Here is a 21,586-nt window from a genome sequence, read left to right as displayed (position 1 = left end):
TATTGATTATCATGCTTAACATGTTTTGATAATGTAAAAACATAAAATAAAATAAAGTAAAGTAGAAATAAAACAAAAGAAGAAAATTTTATTAAAAGAAAAATAAGATAATATCTCTAAAATTAGGAAAATGAAATCCAAAATCCCTCAAATCACGTCAATAGATCAAGATAAGTTGTTTCCAGAATATTCCTGTGTTGACTTCTGATTTGCCACGTCAGATCCGCGTCGTGCCCACGACTCCAGCCGCGACAGAATAAGCGTCGTGCCCACGACTCCAATGCCATGACGAATAAAAAAAAACTGCAGATTACGTCTTTTTGTTGCCATTTCCAGTATTGGTTTCACTACACAAGAAATAAATCAAATACAATGAATTAAGTAGTGAAAAATTCATAAGGCAAAGGAATTAACAAGCAAAAAGTGTCAAATATAAGAGTACATCAATGGAAACTTGATAAACCTTTAAAAATTGACAAATCTAAAGTAGGGGCAAGTTTAATCAAGCTTAGATGATCATGAAAACATAAAAAAATTAAAAGAAAAACATATTTACTTTAAGGATTTTGGACCAATTTTTTAAATAAAATAAAAAAGAAATTCCTTTCTTCCTTTAGTTAAGGATGAAACAAACTAAGGGAAAAGATGATGAATGTTGTCATCTCCCACTTCTTTGCTGTATATACTTCAATTAGAAATGCCATTAAACTTAATTAATTTAATTAATTTATGTTTAATAATCATAATCCAATTTAAACTAAGTAAGTAGAAATGGATGAGTTAATTTGGTCCCAGCCACTAAATCATATCTTAATAATGGTTAAATAACCATTAGGTCTTTTGGTCAATTAGTAATTGAGTCCTCAAGCTTTTTCCAAATTAAAATTCAATGTGATCAAAATCTTACAATTTAGTCCCTGAACTATAATTAATGATTTTCTGGATTCAATTACTAAATTGTTCCTTAATAAATCTCCATATTAACTTCATAAATCATTCTATTCATATTTTTCTGACTCAGTTTATGGAATTGAGTTCCGAAACCATATTTTCCTACATCGTCTAAAATCGGGTCATTGCAAGATCGATGGTACATCGGGCAAGACCCAAGTTGAATTTATCTTAGATTCATTTATAATTTTTTTCACTTGTGACATTCATGGTGTGACTTACCTCAATCTTTAATAAGTAACTGACTATGTTTGTGTGGCTCATGTGCTTTTTTATATATTAAAAGTTTGAGTTTAATTGGTAATAGAGTAAAAAAACTATTATGTTGGGTATATAGCTAATATATGGCATAACTTTACTTACAATAGTGGAATTCATTGTCCAATAAAGGCTAAAATATGCCATTTCATTGGCTTTGCATACTTGACAAAAAAGATACGTGGCCACGGGTCATGTGTCTAGGATAAATGACTTTATAACTATTTGTTAGTAATAGATTTTTTTTCATGGAGGAAGATGTAATGATTACCATAAGATAAAATAAGATTGTATTGGGTGAACAAATTTAATTTAAAGAGATTAAGGATATCCTATTAGGATAACACGCAAGCTCATTGGACAAACAAAATTATAAGTTGCTTTTTTAATGGTATATAATAAGAGAGAATGAATAACTAAGGACAATTAATCACGACTTTAATATTTTCCATCAATTGTATATGATTTTGATTGGTATAATAATAAATTTAGACCTCGAATTTTACACATTCTATCCCTCAAAATTTTGTAATATGTAAATGTTGAGGCATAATTTGTTGATCTTTTAAAAAAAATTAAGGCCAAAATGACAAAGTATGTAAACATTGAAGACTAAATTTGTTATTTTACCAATCAAAATTATGTACAATTGACGGAAGACATTAACGTCGTGATTAATTTTCTTTGTCTCTAATTTTTTATATTGACAAAGATTAAATTGCTCCATTTTTTATAGGGACTAATTTGCTCAATTTCAAAATTGAAAGGGATTGGAGAGTTTTTTTTTTATCAAATAGAAACCTAAGACAAAAACCAAGTTGAACTAGTTTAATACTTTTTTTAAAAAAAAAATTTATGAACTTTTTTTTATTTGCTTAACTATTGCTAGTCTAGCAACTAAACCTGTCAAACTGATTAAATTGAGAACCAATGGTTTGACCAGTTCAACCACTGGTTCAGTTATTAAAACACTATATGTGACTCTCTAAAATGATACCACGTCATCACTCAAAATTTTGTAACCACTAAATATAACACCCTATACCTGACCACTAGGTCCAAGCTATAGTGTGCCGCATTCGTTGCCGGAACAACTACAATCAAATAAATACAATCTCATACTATTAAACATACAAATACAAATATCATAAACATATAATGTGACAAATAGTCATTATCAGGTTTAATACAAGCTTACGAAAGCTCTAATGCTAACTCGAGATCGAACAAGACTAGATTGTAAAGAAATCAAATTACAGAATTGACATTGTGACGTGACATACTATTTGGTTTCGTCGGGACGATAGGGTTCCTCATCTCTCCATGACATTATGGGCCATTTCTTTTTGCGACGTGGTACGTTTGACATTGCGACGTCACATAGTGTTTATGTAATTTCTACAGAACAACAACCCGCAATTTACCAAATCCCATTTCCAAACATGTACATATTATGATAAAATCCTATACAAGTCATCTCCACTATCAATTGCAATACTTAAACTACCATTCATGGAGCAACAACTTTTTCAACCACCAACTAAGATCAAAACACATTTATATTTATTGTCTAGCATAATCACCTAAGTTTTATACATGCATAACCAAATTTACCATGTCATTTGTATTGCATTACCTAAGTGCATGTTAAACCATTTGTTTAATTTATATAGATACATCCATATATACTTAAGATTCAAAAGGCAACTTCACATAAGTATAATTCTAAATAAAAGTGACTCAATTAGGTACATGCCACTTTAATTACAACAAAAGACATATAAACTTTGCTAAGTCGAAGATCATTTTCGGATCTTTGGAATCTGCATGAACTATCGAGAATTTATTGTACACATACGAAGAAAACAAATTGTATCTTGAGCAATACACTCAATGGTAAATCTATGATTCAAACAAAGTAAATAACTTATGCAACATGTATACATTCAATTTCTAATCTAATTCCTTACAATTCTATTTAAAACACTTCTCATCTCATATATATATATATATATATATATATATATATATACACACACACACATACATACTTCTCATCTCATACCATATTTTATTTCGCTAGGCTCATTAATGAACGACTGACCCTTAGAGCTCGTTTTTAATTCATTTCGCCTATTGTATTCCCATTTCATATATATTACTCCACATACCAATTAAGTAATTCATTAGTTTATAACACTATTAACCAACACACACTCAAAATGGATACACGAATCCGTCACCCCGGGTTGCCTAGTAACGATGACGCTATCAAGAACATATTACCACCCCGGATTGCCCGTCCATAATGGTTTTCACAAACTGATTATTCTGTCACCCTCGGTTGCCTGGCCATGATGAATTAGAAATACAAACTACCACCCCGGATTGTCTGGCAATGATGATTTTCAATCGATACTCTAACCCTATGGCATGCCAACTATATCTGACTCAGTTCGAACAACTAATAAAGTATTCAACTTCCAATTTAGTACATATGGTTTAATTTACAACTCATCAATCAAAATTCATCATCATTTCATAATTTCAAAGCACATACAATTTGTTTCAATACAATTTCATGTCAATTATCATATATCAAGTAAATCATAAAATTTGTATTTTATTCAATTTAGTCTCTATCTCGGAAATCAATCTGAAATACATCAATCAACTCAAGTAATTATCAATAACTCACCTAGAACTCCATATAATGAAAAATGACATGCATATGTGGAAAATAAATAGTTCCTGAATCATAAAAATACAAATTGAAATTCTGAGCTACTTATCAATGGCTTTGGATTTTCCTTTCCCTCTCGACAAATCTGGGTCGTTAGCTATGGATTAACGTAGAACATATAGAAAAATCAATAATCAACGAATTCTCAATCAATTATCAATTTATATAAATTTTGCAATTTTTTAAATTTAGTCCCGTCGTGATTAATTGTCTTTGTCGCTCATTTTTTATATTGACAAAGATTAAATTGCTCCATTTTTTATAGGGACTAATTTGCTCAATTTCAAAATTGAAAGGGATTGGAGAGTTTTTTTTTTTTTTTTACCAAATAGAAACCTAAGACAAAAACCAAGTTGAACTAGTTTAATACTTTTTTTTAAAAAAAATTTATGAACTTTTTTTTATTTGCTTAACTATTGCTAGTCTAGCAACTAAACCTGTCAAACTGATTAAATCGAGAACTAATGGTTTGATCTGTTCAACCACTGGTTCAATTATTAAAACACTATATGTGACTCTCTAAAATGATACCACGTCATCACTCAAAATTTTGTAACCACTAAATATAACACCCTATACCTGATCACTAAGTCCAAGCTATAGTGTGCCGCATTCGTTGCCGGAACAACTACAATCAAATAAATACAATCTCATACTATTAAACATACAAATACAAATATCATAAACATATAATGTGACAAATAGTCATTATCAAGTTTGATACAAGCTTACAAAAGCTCTAATGCTAACTCGAGATCGAACAAGACTAGATTGTAAAGAAATCAAATTACAGAATTGACATTGCGACGTGACATACTATTTGGTTTCGTCAGGACGATGGGGTTCCTCGTCTCTCCATGACATTATAAGCCATTTCTTGTTGCGACGTGGTACATTTGACATCGCGACGTCACATAGTGTTTATGTAATTTCTACAGAACAACAACCCGCAATTTACCAAATCCCATTTCCAAACATGTACATATTATGATAAAATCCTATACAAGTCATCTCCACTATCAATTGCAATACTTAAACTACCATTCATGGAGCAACAACTTTTTCAACCATCAACTAAGATCAAAACACATTTATATTTATTGTCTAGCATAATCACCTAAGTTTTATACATGCATAACCAAATTTACCATGTCATTTGTATTGCATTACTTAAGTGCATGTTAAACCATTTGTTTAATTTATATAGATACATCCATATATACTTAAGATTCAAAAGGCAACTTCACATAAGTATAATTCTAAATAAAAGTGACTCAATTAGGTACATGCCACTTTAATTACAACAAAAGACATATAAACTTTGCTAAGTCGAAGATCATTTTCTGGATGCTGGAATCTACTTGAACTATCGAGAATTTATTGTACCTGTGCACGAAGAAAACAAATTGTATGCTGAGCAATACACTCAATGGTAAATCTATGATTCAAACAAAGTAAATAACTTATGCAACATGTATACATTCAATTTCTAATCTAATTCCTTACAATTCTATGTAAAACACTTCTCATCTCATATATATATATATATATATATATACACACACACACACACATACTTCTCATCTCATACCATATTTTATTTCGCTAGGCTCATTAATACACGACTGACCTTTAGAGCTCGTTTTTAATTCATTTCGCCTATTGTATTCCCATTTCATATATATTACTCCACATATCAATTAAGTAATTCATTAGTTTATAACACTATTAACCAAAACACACTCAAAATGGATACACGAATCCGTCACCCCGGGTTGCCTAGTAACGATGACGCTATCAAGAACATATTACCACCCCTGATTGCCCGGGCCATAATGGTTTTCACAAACTGATTATTCTGTCACCCTTGGTTGCCTGGCCATGTTGAATTAGAAATACAAACTACCACCCTAGATTGTCTGGCAATGACGATTTTCAATCGATACTCTAACCTTATGGCATGCCAACTATATCTGACTCGGTTCGACCAACTAATAAAGTATTCAACTTCCAATTTAGTACATTTGGTTTAATTTACAATTCATCAATCAAAATTCATCATCATTTCATAATTTCAAAGCACATACAATATGTTTCAATACAATTTCATGTCAATTATCATATATCAAGTAAATCATAAAATTTGTATTTTATTCAATTTAGTCTCTATCTCGGAAATCAATCTGAAATACATCAATCAACTCAAGTAATTATCAATAACTCACCTAGAACTCCATATAATGAAAAATGACATGCATATGTGGAAAATAAATAGTTCCTGAATCATAAAAATACAAATTGAAATTCCGAGCTACTTATCAATGGCTTTGGATTTTCCTTTCCCTCTCGATAAATCTGGGTCGTTAGCTATGGATTAACGTAGAACATATAGAAAAATCAATAATCAACAAATTCTCAATCAATTATCAATTTATATAAATTTTGCAATTTTTTCAATTTAGTCCCTAAAATCGGGACTAACATAACTTTCAATCTATAGCTTTGGATTAAAATCTGATTCCACTGTTATCCATTAAGGATCTCTTATTTCTTATTTCTACTATCAATTTTAAATTTTATTCAGTTTGATCTCTAATGCATAAAACTATCAATTCAGCTTTACAATTTAGTCTTTTTCTTAAACTAACCTTAATTTCTATCAATTTAACACCTAAACCTTTCAATTCTCAACAGTAGTAAGTTTCAAAACTTTAAAATTTTTACAAATTGGTACATGAACTAGCTAAATCAAACTCCCATAACCTCAAAAACATAAAAATTACAATAAAATAACTAAAGACTTGAATTTTGAAGCTAAAAGCTTAAACCTTAGGAAAATAGTGTCCCCTTCTTTCTTTCTTTCTTTTTAATTCGGTTAGGGAAAATAGGTTTTCTCTTTCTCGCCACCGAAGTTCACTTATAAAGCATAATTAGTTTGGTTAATAAACTAATTAACCTTAATTTAATTATATAATTCTTAATTTAATTAAAAGAACAATCACATGATTATACAGTCCATTTTCTAATGCTTATGGATGGTCTAATTTCTATTTTTACCTTTAATTAATTGCAATTAAATCCCAAACCATTTCCTAATTAAAAATCTACAGCAATTAGATTTTATAATTTAGTCCCTAAACCTTAATTAATCACTAATTATGTTAAATTACCTATCCAAAACTCAATTCACCTGTATAATAACTCCATAAATATCTTTATTAAATACTTAAAAGCTCTTTTTATGGAAACGAGATCCCGAAACTGCATGTTTTGACACTACTAAAAATTAGGTCGTTATAATTATTATTTTTTAAAATTTTAAGTGGTGGTATGACACAATCTCAGTGCACTATGTCATTAAAATTTTATAATTTTCAATTTGAAATATCAAAATAAATCTAATTGTTAAGTTTAAATATCAAAATAAATAAACAAAAAAGTACAAGTACCAAAATGTACTTAATTGCGAAGTTGAGAACCGAAAAATTATATTATCCCTAAAATCATTTATAAATAACATTTTAAAAACTGTATTCTAATCTAGTAAGCGGCTTGCTTTTTCAGTAGTCGCAGCTACTAAGCGAAAACAAAGAGAAAAACCTAAATAGTCTAAAGACTAAACCTCCAAAAACGAAAATGACCGATTACGAAGCTTGCTACCAGAGTAACGGAGAGGATCTTGAAAACAGCAATGGCGGTGTTCCCTCTCCTCAGCCTCGCGAAGGTAGTCACGGTGGGCTTGATGATCACCGCGATTCCAAATCTCAGGTACGTTCGTTTCACTAACACGAGGTCGCTTGAAGTTAGGGTTCCTTTTTCTCTCAGTTTGCAGCTGTTGATATTGCTTGTTTTGACCCTTTTTTGAACAAAACTTGGATGAAATTTAGTTGATTAAGTTTCTAGGGTGTTTTTTAATGTCATTATAGTTGTATGAGTGGAGTCGTTTATGAAAACAAATATGTTAGGGTTAGTCTTGTTTCTTGTTAGGTACTTTTTTTGCTTTTTTTATTTTGTGAATCAAGTTCGTTTAGCTATATAATTGTTTCTTTTATATTCGTTAATGTTAATTTGATCAAATATTTGCAGCATGGATCACGTGAGCACGAGAGAGGGTCTTCTAGAAGTAGGGAAAAAGAGAAAAGCCGCGATAAGGGAAGGGATAAGGATTCTGATCGACATAGGGACAGGGAAAGAGACAAGGAGAGGGAAAGAAGTAAGGATAGGGACAGAGAAAAGGACCGTGACCGTCATCACAGAGATCGTCGTAGGGATCGAAGTAGGGAGCGGAGTGAAAGGAGAGAAAGGGGAAGAGATAGAGATGATGATGATTATCACCGAAGTCGAGACTATGATAGGTAGCATAAATAAATCAATTTAAGCTTCCTTGATTGTGATTACTCTGTTTACTCCATTCTGGTTGTTCTTATTTCTAGTGGTTAAAGGAGTAATATTTCTAAATGCTGTTTACAGGAGAAGGGATTATGACAGAGATAGGGGGGACAGGAATAGGCGTGGGTCTCGTAGATCTGAACACAGATCAAAGTCAAGGTCCCGCTCTCGCTCACCCTCAAAGAGGTAGGTCACGATGAACTTCATAATTTGTAAAGACCATAGTTTTCCTTGTTTACAAGATGAAGCGATATACTTGTAGCTGAGTAACTTTATGTCCAAGTCTTGGAACTAAAGTTTGAGAATTTTAAAGGTTTTTACCCTAGTTCATGCCAATTATATTTCTTGCCCTTGATATACTTTATTTATCTGCAGCAAAAGGATTAGTGGCTTTGACATGGCACCTCCTGCTTCAGCAATGTTAGCTGCTGGTTCTGGTGGTGCTGCTGCGGCTGCTGCTGCTGCCGTCACTGCCACCACAGGTACATATGCCTTCATTAGATTTAAGATTGCTATATTTTGTTAACTGCTACTGTTCTTTTGGTTGATATATAGTGGAAAGTTCCTATAAAAAATCTGGTGTGCTTTTGGTAAGCTGTATTTTTTCTTCCATTTTGTATATACAGCCATTTAAGCTGCAGTCTTTAGAAGGGTTTTAATATTATTTTTATATACTTGGTGAAATAATTCTGGAACTGAGAGAGTTTTGGTTTTGCCTTGTGTTTGGTGTTTGTTTGTTTGTTTCTATGTTTTTGTCTTTGTTGTAAGAAGGCAATGGCGTGAGCCGACTTCTGTAGCTTTTGTGTACAAGGAGGAACCAATGCACCGGTTTAATGGTATTGTTCGTCTTTCCACTGGCAACTATTGCCTTTTTGGGTAGTCTTACAAGTATTTCCTCCAGAACTTGCTTATGGTGTGTTCTTTTTCTTTTTATCTTTAAGAGGTTCAGATATGCTATAGGATAGGAGGCATAAAAATCCTTCTGCTGAATCAGCCGCTATAGGAATAAAATCCTTATTTATAATTATATCCTAATATGAAATCTGAATTTCATTTGCAGTCCAGATTCCAGGGAATAATCCAACCCTACCTGGAGTGTTTCCAAACATGTTTCCTCTGGCAACTGGTCAGGTATGTATTTCTCTCGTGCGTATGTGATAGTTGTGAGGTCCTGTGTTCTCGAACTTGGTATAAGTTCCAGCTTTTTGCAGCAGTTTGGTGGTCTCCCTCTTATGCCAGTTCAGGCAATGACTCAGCAGGTTTGGTGGATTATGCATACATTTTTAGTTTAGAACCTATTTACTTGAAAATAATTTTCATAAATTACAGGCACTTATATGATTTATCTTTTCATTTTCAGGCTACGAGGCATGCTCGGCGCGTCTATGTTGGAGGGCTTTCTCCCACTGCAAATGAACAGGTGTTACTCTGCACTATAGTTAAACATTTCATTTTATTGGTTGCCTTTATTGCTAGAACTGACCTAAATATTATATTGCAGTCAGTCGCGACTTTCTTCAGCCAGGTTATGGCTGCAATTGGTGGAAATACTGCTGGTCCTGGTATATGGAGAAATTTTTTGATACATTGCAGGACTGGAATACCTGCTTTATGTCTCTAGTCACTCATCCTTTTCTGTTACATTCAGGGGATGCTGTTGTTAATGTCTACATAAACCATGAAAAGAAGTTTGCTTTTGTAGAGATGAGATCAGTTGAGGAAGCTAGTAATGCGATGGCTTTAGATGGGATTATCTTTGAGGTATTCTATATTCTTTAGGATCTTCATACTGAAGTCATTTAAATACAAGAAATTGTAATGACTTGTCTGAATTTCTAGGGAGCACCTGTGAAGGTTCGGAGACCCAGTGACTACAACCCTTCGCTTGCTGCAACTCTTGGTCCAAGTCAGCCCAGTCCCAATCTTAATCTAGCAGCTGTAGGTCTATCTCCAGGGTCTGCTGGTGGGCTTGAGGGTCCAGACCGCATTTTTGTGGGGGGGCTTCCATATTACTTTACTGAAGCGCAGATCAGGGAGTTGTTAGAGTCTTTTGGACCCCTTCGAGGTTTTGATCTAGTAAAAGATAGAGAAACTGGAAACTCAAAGGGCTATGCCTTCTGCATATATCAAGATCTGTCAGTTACGGACATCGCTTGTGCTGCTTTAAATGGAATTAAAATGGGTGATAAAACTCTCACTGTTAGGCGAGCAAACCAAGGTGCTACCCAGCCTAAACCTGAGCAAGAGAGCATCCTTCAGCATGCACAGCAGCAGATTGCTTTGCAGGTAAGATTAGGTAGTGCTATTTTTATTTCTAAAATTTACTCATTTGTTGCAAGTATCTTCTATACATGATAGGCTAATTTGCAGTGTCTTTGTCCTTTACAGAGGCTTATGTTGCAACCACAAGGTGTGCCCACAAAGGTTGTGTGCTTGACTCAAGCAATTAGTGAAGACGATCTTAGAGATGATGAGGAGTATGGGGACATTGTTGAAGACATGAGGCAAGAGGGTGGAAAACATGGTAAAATTATTCTTAAAACCATTTGGTCCATCCTTGTTGTACCTGACCCTCCTTATTAAGTTTTTAAAGTTATTTTAACATGCTAAGTCCTGTATACTTTATTAATTTCCGTTTTCCCTTTTGTTTATATCTCCGTTTTACAGCTCTTCTTGTTCGCTTCTGTTATTAAAGAGTCAAATTTAGCAAATTAAGCTTGCACAGACAGAAGACACTAATTCTTTATCTATATTTTCTTCATACTGATTTCTGCTAACTAATTCCCTGAATAAAGTTTTATGTGGATTCGAAATTTTCACACGTAATATGCAGGTGCATTGGTGAATGTTGTCATACCCCGCCCGAATCCAAATGGTGAATCATTACCAGGTGTTGGGAAGGTCAGTGCTCTATATTTGTAAGAAATCCTGTTGTTTTAGTTATCGACCTGCATTAGCAATGTTTCTGCTAGTTGCCCCATATTCATTTCTTCCCCTTAGTTACTGACTGACCGCAATTGCTTGGTATTTGAAGGTATTTCTGGAGTACTCAGATGTGGAAGGTTCCCGAAAAGCCCAAGCTGCAATGAATGGAAGGAGATTTGGTGAAAATCAAGTAATTGCTGTGTTCTATCCTGAGAACAAATTTGCACAGGGGGAGTATGATGGCTAATGAGCCATATCTTATCTGCTCCGCCTATGATGCAATGTAGTTGTACGAACTGGTTCTTTATTCGTTTAGGTTTTTAGAGTTAAGATATAGACAAGGTATAAGAAATTTATCCATGACTCCCACCTCTTATTGTAATTCTAATGTTGGTTTTGTACCTAATGCCAATTGCCAGGTTTGTGACATGCTCTCTCCTCTTCCAAATGTCCTTTAGTTTGTATCTCCTGCATTTCTTAATTCGGTATCAAGGATGAAGAAAATATTAAAATTCGAACCAGCTTTAGGATATTTATTTTGTGTGTTGGCACTGGAATTAAAAGTGAGATGAAATATCAAATAAAGACTAGTTATTTGTATTATAAATTTTAAAACAAACGAGTACATGTTTTCTTTATCATCTTAAAATTGAAGTTTATTTTTTAGAAAGAAAATTATCTAGAGATAAAACCCTATATTTAAAATACAAGGTTATTTTGGGTCACTCGTAATTCAGTGAACATTTCCATGTTATACGTTCATTTTCACAAAGGGTGCCATTTCCAAGTAAATTTTAACTATCCAAAAAAAAAAAAAACTCGCTCACGTAACAAATATGAAATATTGATTGGCCAATAAAGATTTGAATGATTGTGTTGTGTGTATAAAAAAATAAGAAAAAATAATAATAGAAGGTTAAAAATAAACTTAACGAAGTTCATTAGCAAAATTCTCTGACCATTGATTTTAAGCTGCTCTGCTCCGTTCCCACTCTAAAACCCTAAAACCAAACCCTAACAAGTCTCCTACCAAAAAAAACATGTCATCTTCCATTCGTCTTCGCCACCTCCGCCACTTTTCGGCCACCTCCAATGCCGCCGCCTCCTCCGCCGCTTACTCCTCCTCCATTTCGGTTTCCCAAGCCAAAAGCAAACTCCGCACTGAGTACGACCCTGACAAAGCCCTCGAAATCTACTCTTCCGTTTCCAAACACTACTCTTCCCCTTCTTCTTCCCGCTACGCTCAAGACCTCACCGTCCGCCGCCTCGCCAAGTCCCGTCGTTTCTCCGACATCGAATCCTTAATAGAGTCCCACAAAACCGACCCCAAGATTTCTCAGGAGCCTTTCCTCTCTACTCTCATCAGATCCTATGGTATCGCTGGCATGTTAGATCATGCCATCAAAACTTTCCATCAAATGGACCAATTTGGTACCCCCAGATCAACCATTTCTTTCAACGCCTTGCTCTCCGCTTGCAATCAGTCTAGGCAATTTGACAGAGTTCCCCAGCTGTTCGATGAAATTCCCAAGAAATACATTGGTCTTTCACCAGACAAAGTTTCCTACGGGATTTTAGTTAAATCTTATTGCGAAGCGGGTCATCCCGAGAAAGGGCTTGAGGTTCTAAGAGAAATGGAAAGGAAAAGCGTGGAGGTAACTGCAGTTACCTCTACAACAATTTTAAACGCGTTGTATAAGAAGGGAAAAACGGAAGAGGCAGAAAAGTTGTGGTTTGAGATGATGAAGACTGGTTGCGAATTAGATGTTGCTTCTTATAACGTTAGGATTTCGAATTTTCAAGGCGGAGAGCCGGAGAAAGTGAAGGAGTTGATTGACGATATGAGCACCCTGGGGTTGAAACCGGATACCATTAGTTATAATTATCTGATGACTTGTTTTTGTAAGAGAGGCATGTTGGATGAAGCTAAGAAGGTATATGAAGGATTGGAAGGTAATGGGTGTAATCCAAATGCGGCTACTTTTCGGACGCTGGTGTTTTATTTATGTTTAAATGGATTGTATGAGCAAGGTTATAAGGTGTTCAAAGAGAGTGTGAGGTTGCATAAGATTCCTGATTTTAACACTTTGAAGCATTTGGTGGAGGGATTGGTGATGAAAAAGAAGATCAAGGATGCGAAAGGGTTAATCAGGACGGTAAAGAAGACGTTTCCTCCCAACTTTTTGATAGCATGGAAGAAGCTCGAGGAAGAACTTGGTTTGGTTTCTGGTAATGCTGAAGCTCGTGAGGCTAAAGAATCAACAGGTTAGAATTGAGATTTTAGCTGTTATTTTGCTGGTGGTTTGAGTTAGCTGCTTTATATTCTTTTGCAGCTAAGAATGATTAGATGAACTATGCAATCCACCATAGAAGTTTGAATGATGATAATATTTTTTTTCTTAGATAGTTTTACAAAAGGTCAATTCTGCTTAATTGTAAGGATTGATTTGTGTTACTCTTTTGCTATGTTTTTGTTTCATTGTTCTACTTGTTTTGGAATGAAAAGAAAATTCTAATAATCGAATATTCTGCTAAAACTATTTACTAGTTTTGTTTTGTTCGGGACATTGAGCTTTGTTCTATCCTTCTTTAAACTTCTTGATGAATATTTGGTAGTCCAGGGGCTGTTAAAAATTTCATTCATTTTTACAGTGTCTAATAAATAATTAGACAATTACTCGTGGCATACCTTGTTCTGACGTACAAAGATTAGTTTTTAACAGAAGAAATTGATAATTTTTTTAATGAAAAGATCAATTTTCTCTTTGATCTATAGTATGAATCCTAGTTCAAGTATCTCCATGAGACTTCTACCTGAATATTTTCAAAATATTCCCTGCTATTTTGAATATATGGCTGTCCTGCTAAGAACTGTCAATAAAGTTTATAGTTTCTACAATGAAAGATGATATTAAATGTTTCCGGTAGAGTGTGTTGGATTCATGTGCTGTGTCTGCTACCGATGTGTTCGATTTTTATATATATTTTTTCTTTGTAAGATCATGTTGTCCAAATATACGTTGAAGGCATACTTTAAGAAAGCACGTTGATTAGTTCTCTGAGCAAAGGAAGATCATACCTCCTTAGGTTTTAAATTTGCCCGTAGCCATTAGCTGTTTTTCGCCAATTGCCAAGATGATATATCGATTTTGTTTCAACTTGGAACTTACAATGACAAAATTAATTTTAGTTAAAAGAAAAAAAATATAGGAGCAGATTGTACATTTCATAATTATTGCATTATTGCTTATCAATAAATTATCTCGGACATCATAAAATATGATAGAAATATGTTAACTTTCTATTTCACAAATGGTTATAAAAAGCCCGAGACACTTCTTTGCTACTCATTCGGCAACTTTATTTGTCTCTCTACCAACAAAGGAGAAAGTAGTAGAAAATGGAACACAGAGAAGATCGAATGTTCAGTTCAATTGTTGAAGTGCCCAACAGTCGCTTTACTAAAAAAAGATTGAGATGAGAAATCAACTTTTGATTATCAAACTCGAATATGAATCTATATTCCTGGCCAAAAAAACACAGCTCGGGTAGCCAATGCTTTTGCAACCTCAACCAAAGACAAAGGAACTAGACCAAACCCCCATCAATCAAGTCGTTGCAATGGTTACAACAACCGACACCAATACATACACTAAAAACAGGATCAAAAGAGGCATCACAATTCAATTCTTTTTTGTACAACATGATTCGAACCCAAATTATCCCAAGAGAAGGTGAACACTCGACCAATAAGACAACTTGGAATTATCATCACAATTCAACTTAATAATTGAAGCATTTGGCCCTTGCCAATATGCAAGAGATCTCTCACCTAGAGATGGTTTCTTTGATACATCTACAGATTCATTAGAGCAAAGCAAAATCATGAAACAAGTGCTGCCACACTGAAATGGGATCAAAACTCGACCCACCAAAGACCAAGAAAATTTAAACCTTCCATAAGTGCTAACAAAGAGTGTTTAAAAAGACTTTGGGAACAAAACAATCCAAAATAAGGGAAAGAGGTTACAATATTCTCCCACACCAAGATTTGAAGCTCGCAAAGCCTTCTCGTTTAGGTTTATAGCTAAGTCGCAAAGCTCCTGCCACAGTATTAGCAAAAGAACAGAAAAAATGAACATGTTGAATAGAGTCCACCTTCCTCGCCACATCTCAGACAACAAGGATTCACACCATGAACTCTTTTGGTGAGATCTTCTTTTGTAGCATGCTTTCAAATGTTTTTCCTTTTTAATCTTAGGCATGTTAAGGAATGAACTGTAGCAGCAGTTAAGCAGAATGAACTATTGCAGCAGTTAAGTTGGTTCAGGTTGTTATTCATCTTCTTTGTTATAGCTTAGTATAAATACTATAGTTGTAGGTTCTTTGTATTCATGTTGAACTTAGTGAAAAAATCATTCATTCTTTCTTCTCTTTGTTGTTTTTGCTTCATTTTTCTTTAAGATTCATGTGTTCATTGTCTATTTATTAATATTTCACCATGATATCAAGAGCTATAGTTTCTTGCTGAGGGTAGAGTGCTGTGGAAAGTCATTGAAGTTTTCATTGGTGTGTCATGGCTTCAGAAGTAATCTCAAGAGATAGTGGTAGTCATCAACAATCTGCAAATGATGGTAATGGTGCTACACAAGTATCTTCTTATCATTTGGATCCTGGGTGCAATTCTTGCACAATTAATAAACGTGTTCGTCAATTTCTTAAGCATGATACTGTTAAGCTCAATGAAATAAATTTTCTTTTGTGGAAACATCAAATTATGTTGATTCTTGGAGGTTGTAATTTGCAAGGTTTTGTTTTAGGCACTATCTGTGTTCCATCTCAGTTTCTTGTTGACAACAATGGTCAACTGGTGGAAAATCCTACATTCTTGGACCATAATCAACAAAACAAACTCCTGCCATCTTAGATTTTGTCAACTATGTGTGATGAGATTCTTGTTTATCTAACTAGTACTCATACGAGTCTAGATGTCTGCCTCACAATTGAAAGACAGTTTGTTGCTAAATCAAGCATGAAGATTGTTAATTTGAGACATAGTCTTTATACTAAGACAAAAAAGGCAGTTGTCCATTAAAGAATATTTAACTAAGATAAGAAACATGTGTAATGTTCTTATTACAGCTGGTAGTTTGGTACATGATACCGAACAAGTTAGTATTATTCTGGCAAGATTACTAATGGAGTATGAGCCAGTTCGCGTGGTGGCCCCAATTGCAAATATTTCTTTAAATGTGCTTATTGAGATGTTGTTAGATTGTGGGACATGACAGTTGGAGTTTATGGCTAGCATTCTTTTACAGGCCAATGTTGTTCAGTCTCAGGAAAATAATGCAAGCAAAATAGGTGGTAAAGGTCGCAGTCAGGGTCACAAACAATTTAGAGGGGGATCCTATCGTGGTTGAGGTTAAAAATTTAGAGGTCGCAGGGGCCGGTTTTGTCAAAATCGACCTTAATGTCAATTGTGCAGCAAGATTGAACATGTAGTTCAAAAATGCTAATGTAAATCACAAATAACATATGTCTGTTAATTTTCATTAGTTCAATCATCAACAGCAACAATTGTGCAAGTCTCACCATCAGTGTTATGTTTCTGATTACAATCGATGCAGATCTTTCATACATGTTAAAGCGGTTTCATTTTGCCTCGACCTCGCCTTACAAATTGGATCAACAGTGGTATCCAGATTCAGGGGCTACGAATCATGTCACTAATGATTTGTCTAATATACTTACTGATGTTGATTATATAGGTACTGGTAAGCTTATTGTGGGCAACGATGCCAGTGTATCTGTTGTTTATATAGGTTCTTTTTATTCATTTTGGTTCTAGGGTGTTACAACTCAAGAACGTTCTACAAGTTCTTGAAGTGTGCAAGAATTTGTTGTTTGTTACTCAGTTTGCCAAGGATAATCATGTTTATTTTGAGTTTCACCCTTTTCGATGTTTTGTGAAGGATGTACAAACATGAAATGTTTTGCTAGTGGGGAGTGTGCATGAAGGCTTGTATCCGTTTGATGTATCACCAAATCAGGATGAAACAATCCACAAGACAATCCACCCGTCACTTGTTCGCCTGTCATCTATACATCGATCACCTACTAGTAGTTCTTATTTAGTATCTCAGTTTTCTGAATCTTCATTTGATTTGTGGTACAAAAGACTTGGTCACCCGTGTAATAAAGTAGTTCAAACAGTGTCGAATAGTTGTAATCTAAAGTCTTCTATGTCTGACATTTATAAGGTGTGTTCAGCGTGTCAACTAAGGAATTCACACAAGCTTCTCATTCCCACTTCCATAATATTGTATTCCTCTGCATTTGAACTAGGTGTTTTAGACCTATGGGGACCTTCGCATGTTTCCTCAGACGGTTTTTTTTTGTACTATATTTCTTTTGTTGATGTACATAATCAATATACATAGATTTACTTGATTAAATACAAGTCAAAAGCTCTTGATTGATTTATGCAATTTCAAAAACTTTTGTTGAAGTTCAGTTCAACAATAAGATTAAGATGTTTCTGAGTGATTGGGAAGGAGAGTTTCGTTCCTTTACTAAATTTCTCTCCACGATAGGTATTCAACATCGATTGACTTGTCCCTACATATCGAAGAAGAATGATGTGGTTGAGAGTAAACATCGTCACATAGTAGATATCGGGTTAGCATTGATAGCACAGGCTAATCTTCTTATGCACTTGTGGGCATATGTGTTTCTTCATGATGTGTTTCAATCAACATTCTTTCTACTTCCATTTTACAAGGGAGATCACCTCATGAGGTTTTGTACAATACAAATTCAAATTATCGTAGTCTTAAAGTGTTTGGTTATTATTGTTATCCATTCTTGAGACCTTACAAGAATCATAAGCTTCATTATCGATCTCAACTTTGTACTTTTTTTGGTTTTAGCATAGTGTCAAAGGGTTACACGTGTATGGACTCGACTGGAAAAGTGCTTGTTAGAAGGCATATTGTATTTGATGAATCTTCATTTCTGTTTGTCTCTGTTAATAGGAAATAAGCAATTGGTACTTCTAGTTCGTAGTCTCATCATCGTTTTAGGAGTCTTTTTCCTTCGTAGCCCTCAGTTGTCCGTTAGTCATTTGTTTGCGAGACAATCCACCAATATCCTGTTCACGAGGCAATCCGTCAGTCCTCTGTTTGTGAGGCAATCTGCCAGTCACCTATTCGTGAGGCAACCTACCAGTCCTCTGTTCGCGAGACAGTCCGCCAGTCACTTGTTTGCGAGCCAGTCCGCCAATCACTTGTTCGCTAGATAGTCCACCAACCGATTGCTAACATTCATCCTATGACTATTTATTCTAAGAATGATATTTCCAAAGACAATTTTTTTTCAGTGCCTTTTGATGAATGTGAGCCTGCGACCATTGAAGAAGCATTTGCAAGTCCTAAATCTAAGGCAGCTCAGGTCAAATATGAGGCCTTTATGAAGAACACATTTGGGAATTAGTCTTTTTACCTACTAATAAACGAGTTGTAGGATATAAGTGATTATTCAAGCTCAAACAACATGCTGATGGTACTATAGCTCAACACGAAGGTCGGTTGGTGGTTAAAGGTTATTCACAATAGGCTGATGTGAATTTTCATGAAACTTTCTGTAACACCCTGAAAATTTCTACAGTAAGATATTATCCTTAATATAGTAAAATAAGGAAATAAAGTGACTAGAAGAGGAAAATTGAGTTACGTCACTGGGAAGTATATTATGACATACTGATTCAAGAAAGGACTAAATTGTAAAAGTGAGAAAAGTTTTGTGGTCCAAGAATAAATACTCAAAATTTGAGGGATTAAAGTGTAAATATGAAAAAGTTAAAGGTCTAATAGTGAAAATATTTTAAGAGCAGAATGATCTAGAAACCAAGGAAAATTGATTAATTAGGACCAAATTAAATAGGTGAAGAATTATGAGGGACTAAATTGTAATTTTACCAAATTAAGTGATGACTCAACGATGGAATTTTAAAAGATCACAAAGGGCAAAATAGTCAATTGGAAGAGAGAGAAATCTAGAAAGTAATGATGATGTTGGTGATATTTTATAATTATTTAATTAGATAATTATTATTTATTTAATATTTTAATAAGATATTTTATTATTTTATTTAGTCTATATATATGTGTATGTGTGAAAAAAAACAAACAAACACACACACACCATCCATCATCTTTCCCATGCACCAACGTGAGAGGAAGAGAGAAAGAAAGAAAGTTTACTTTCTTTACAATTTGGTCCTTCTAGCAAAAATTCACCATTTTCACCCAAAAATCAAAAGAATTTCCATAGCTACCAAGAGAGAAAAATATTAAGGAGACTATGGGAAGTTAGAATATCAATTTGGATTCAAGAAAAGGAAGCTGAAGGAGAGAGAAAATCAAGTTAAAGATTGAAATCAATGGAACAAGGTAAGAACATCAAGATTTCAATACATTTTTAAGATTAATATTATTGAAAAAGCATGGAATTGATGTTAATGTAGAGTTTTCTTATATATGGTCTTATGTTCTTGATATGTTAGTGAAGAATAAAAATAAGGGAAAGTAATGAGAAATAGTGTAGAGAAAGAAAATAAGGGTGTTATAAACATGGTAAATAAACATCTTGCACTAAAATAGCTTTGGACAGAAGCAGTAGGCTAACTTTGAAAAATCACCATAAATTTTAGAAATCGAATTAGAGAATGAAAAAAAATGGAACTAAAGCTTATTGAGTCTAGTTTCTTCTAAAAGAAACGGTGTAAGCAATGGAATCGTAAATTGTGAGATATAATAAATTTAGTGAGACAAGGTCAGAATGATTTTGGGTTCCCCTGTTCTGAATTTAGAAAATAATAAAAATTTGAGAAAAATAATTAGGTTCTTAAAGTTTAAAATACTGAATGATTATATTTTCAATAGAAACAAACGAGAACATCATCTGAATCTTGTACAATGAGATAATTAATTTTTAGTAAAGAAGGGTTAGAATTGTCAGACAACAGAATAAGGGTGACTTTAAAGAATAAACTATACTTATTAGCTAAACCAAAAATTTTGAAAATCTTATGGTAAGAATATACGTAAGTCTAGTTTCATAGAAAATTAGCAGATCATAATTTCGAGTTTTGAATCTCAAGATATAAATAATTTAGTGACTATGACGCAAATGGACAGTTTTGAATATACATATAAGTAAATAGTGAAATTATTGATAATGTTACCTATAGCATGTTATATAAATATAGGATGTGGAATGGAGAAAAGGAAGAGGAAAATATGTATGAATATTCAGCTAGCATGGCTAATTTGCATGTTTTAGGCTCAGGGACTAAATTGAATAAAAGTACAACTTTATGGGCGATTTTGTAAAAATGTTAGAAATGACCAATTTGCATGAAATGGATTATTTTATTATTTAAAATTACAAAACTGAATGAAATTATTAACTTAGTTCAAGATCAGGGAAAAACATGTTTTAAGGATTAAATTGAAAAGTGTTGAAATTATAGAAAATTCTGATATTTTATAGAATTCATGGGTTGTTATCAATTTGTATAAGAATAACGGCTGGAAGTAAGGATTAAATTGCAAGAATTTTATTTTTTTGAGCCTAAGGATGAAATCGTCATTAATTAAAAGTTTAGGGGCAAAATGGTAATTTTATTTAGAGCATTAATTGAATGTATTAGAACATAAAATAAATGAAAACGACGATCAAATTTATTTATAAAGATCCAGATGACTCGAATACGAGACTTGAACGTGGAAAAGAAAAGATATCGGATTAATGAAATTATAAACATGAACAAGCAACGAGGTAAATTAGTGTAACTTGAATTGTATTTTTAAATGCATGAAATATCGATATAATGAATTATCTGATTTATGTTTATGAAGAAATGGCAAGAGAATGATATTTATCATGACATGTAAATATGTGATTATCTTTGATACTTGATACAAGGAAATTAAGTATATTGAGACGAGTAATAAATTCAAGTAAAACATGTCGAGAAAAATAAGTACGTTTAAGGGATAATATGTTTGATTTTAATTGGTTCTAAATATGAACGTTAGATGAAATAAAATATCTGATAAATAAATAGGTAACTCCAGTAATGCTCCGTAACTCTATTCCGGTGATGGATTCGGGTTAGGGGCGTTACACTTTCAGTCCAATGGTTAAGCCACAAACGATTCGCATAGTGCTTTCCTTGGCTAGTAGTTGAGACAAGTGGATATTAACAATGTGTTTTTTAAATGGAAATCTTTCAAAAGAGATCTACATGCATCA

At 33.6% G+C, this 21,586-nt stretch overlaps 2 protein-coding genes across 3 annotated transcripts; both read left to right on the top strand.

Moving 5' to 3' along the window:
- The first annotated feature begins 7,465 nt into the window (after positions 1–7,465).
- On the top strand, positions 7,466–11,693 carry LOC108479306 (splicing factor U2af large subunit B-like). 2 transcript variants are annotated; one of them, XM_017781827.2, is made up of 13 exons: positions 7,466–7,720; positions 8,039–8,307; positions 8,423–8,527; positions 8,717–8,823; positions 9,402–9,472; positions 9,556–9,600; positions 9,702–9,761; positions 9,843–9,903; positions 9,990–10,102; positions 10,181–10,627; positions 10,730–10,865; positions 11,175–11,242; positions 11,376–11,693. In XM_017781827.2, exons 1-13 carry the CDS (start codon positions 7,589–7,591, stop codon positions 11,511–11,513), a joined length of 1,752 nt encoding a protein of 583 aa, XP_017637316.1. In that variant the 5' UTR covers positions 7,466–7,588; the 3' UTR covers positions 11,514–11,693. The 2 variants fall into 2 exon arrangements, with proteins under 2 accessions (XP_017637316.1, XP_017637315.1); XM_017781826.2 differs by having other exon boundaries at positions 9,553–9,600.
- Positions 11,694–12,138: 445 nt separating this feature from the next.
- On the top strand, positions 12,139–13,785 carry LOC108479307 (pentatricopeptide repeat-containing protein At4g36680, mitochondrial). The gene has a single exon (XM_017781829.2). The coding sequence runs from the start codon at positions 12,307–12,309 to the stop codon at positions 13,534–13,536; it is 1,230 nt and encodes a 409-aa protein (XP_017637318.1). The 5' UTR covers positions 12,139–12,306; the 3' UTR covers positions 13,537–13,785.
- Positions 13,786–21,586: the final 7,801 nt, after the last annotated feature.

Source organism: Gossypium arboreum, chromosome 12, assembly GCF_025698485.1.
Source record: "Gossypium arboreum isolate Shixiya-1 chromosome 12, ASM2569848v2, whole genome shotgun sequence".
Classification (NCBI taxonomy): domain Eukaryota; kingdom Viridiplantae; phylum Streptophyta; class Magnoliopsida; order Malvales; family Malvaceae; genus Gossypium; species Gossypium arboreum.
Note: the sequence above shows the minus strand (reverse complement) of the source record. Positions and strands in the feature narration are given on the sequence as shown.

Excerpts from the sequence above, each read along its gene's own strand:
- LOC108479306 (XM_017781826.2), top strand. The coding sequence starts at position 7,589 with ATGACCGATTACGAAGCTTGCTACCAGAGTAACGGAGAGGATCTTGAA. Across the intron at positions 10,103-10,180 it reads TAGATGGGATTATCTTTGAG|GGAGCACCTGTGAAGGTTCG; the intron begins GTATTCTATATT and ends CTGAATTTCTAG. Across the intron at positions 10,866-11,174 it reads GCAAGAGGGTGGAAAACATG|GTGCATTGGTGAATGTTGTC; the intron begins GTAAAATTATTC and ends CGTAATATGCAG.
- LOC108479307 (XM_017781829.2), top strand. The coding sequence starts at position 12,307 with ATGTCATCTTCCATTCGTCTTCGCCACCTCCGCCACTTTTCGGCCACC.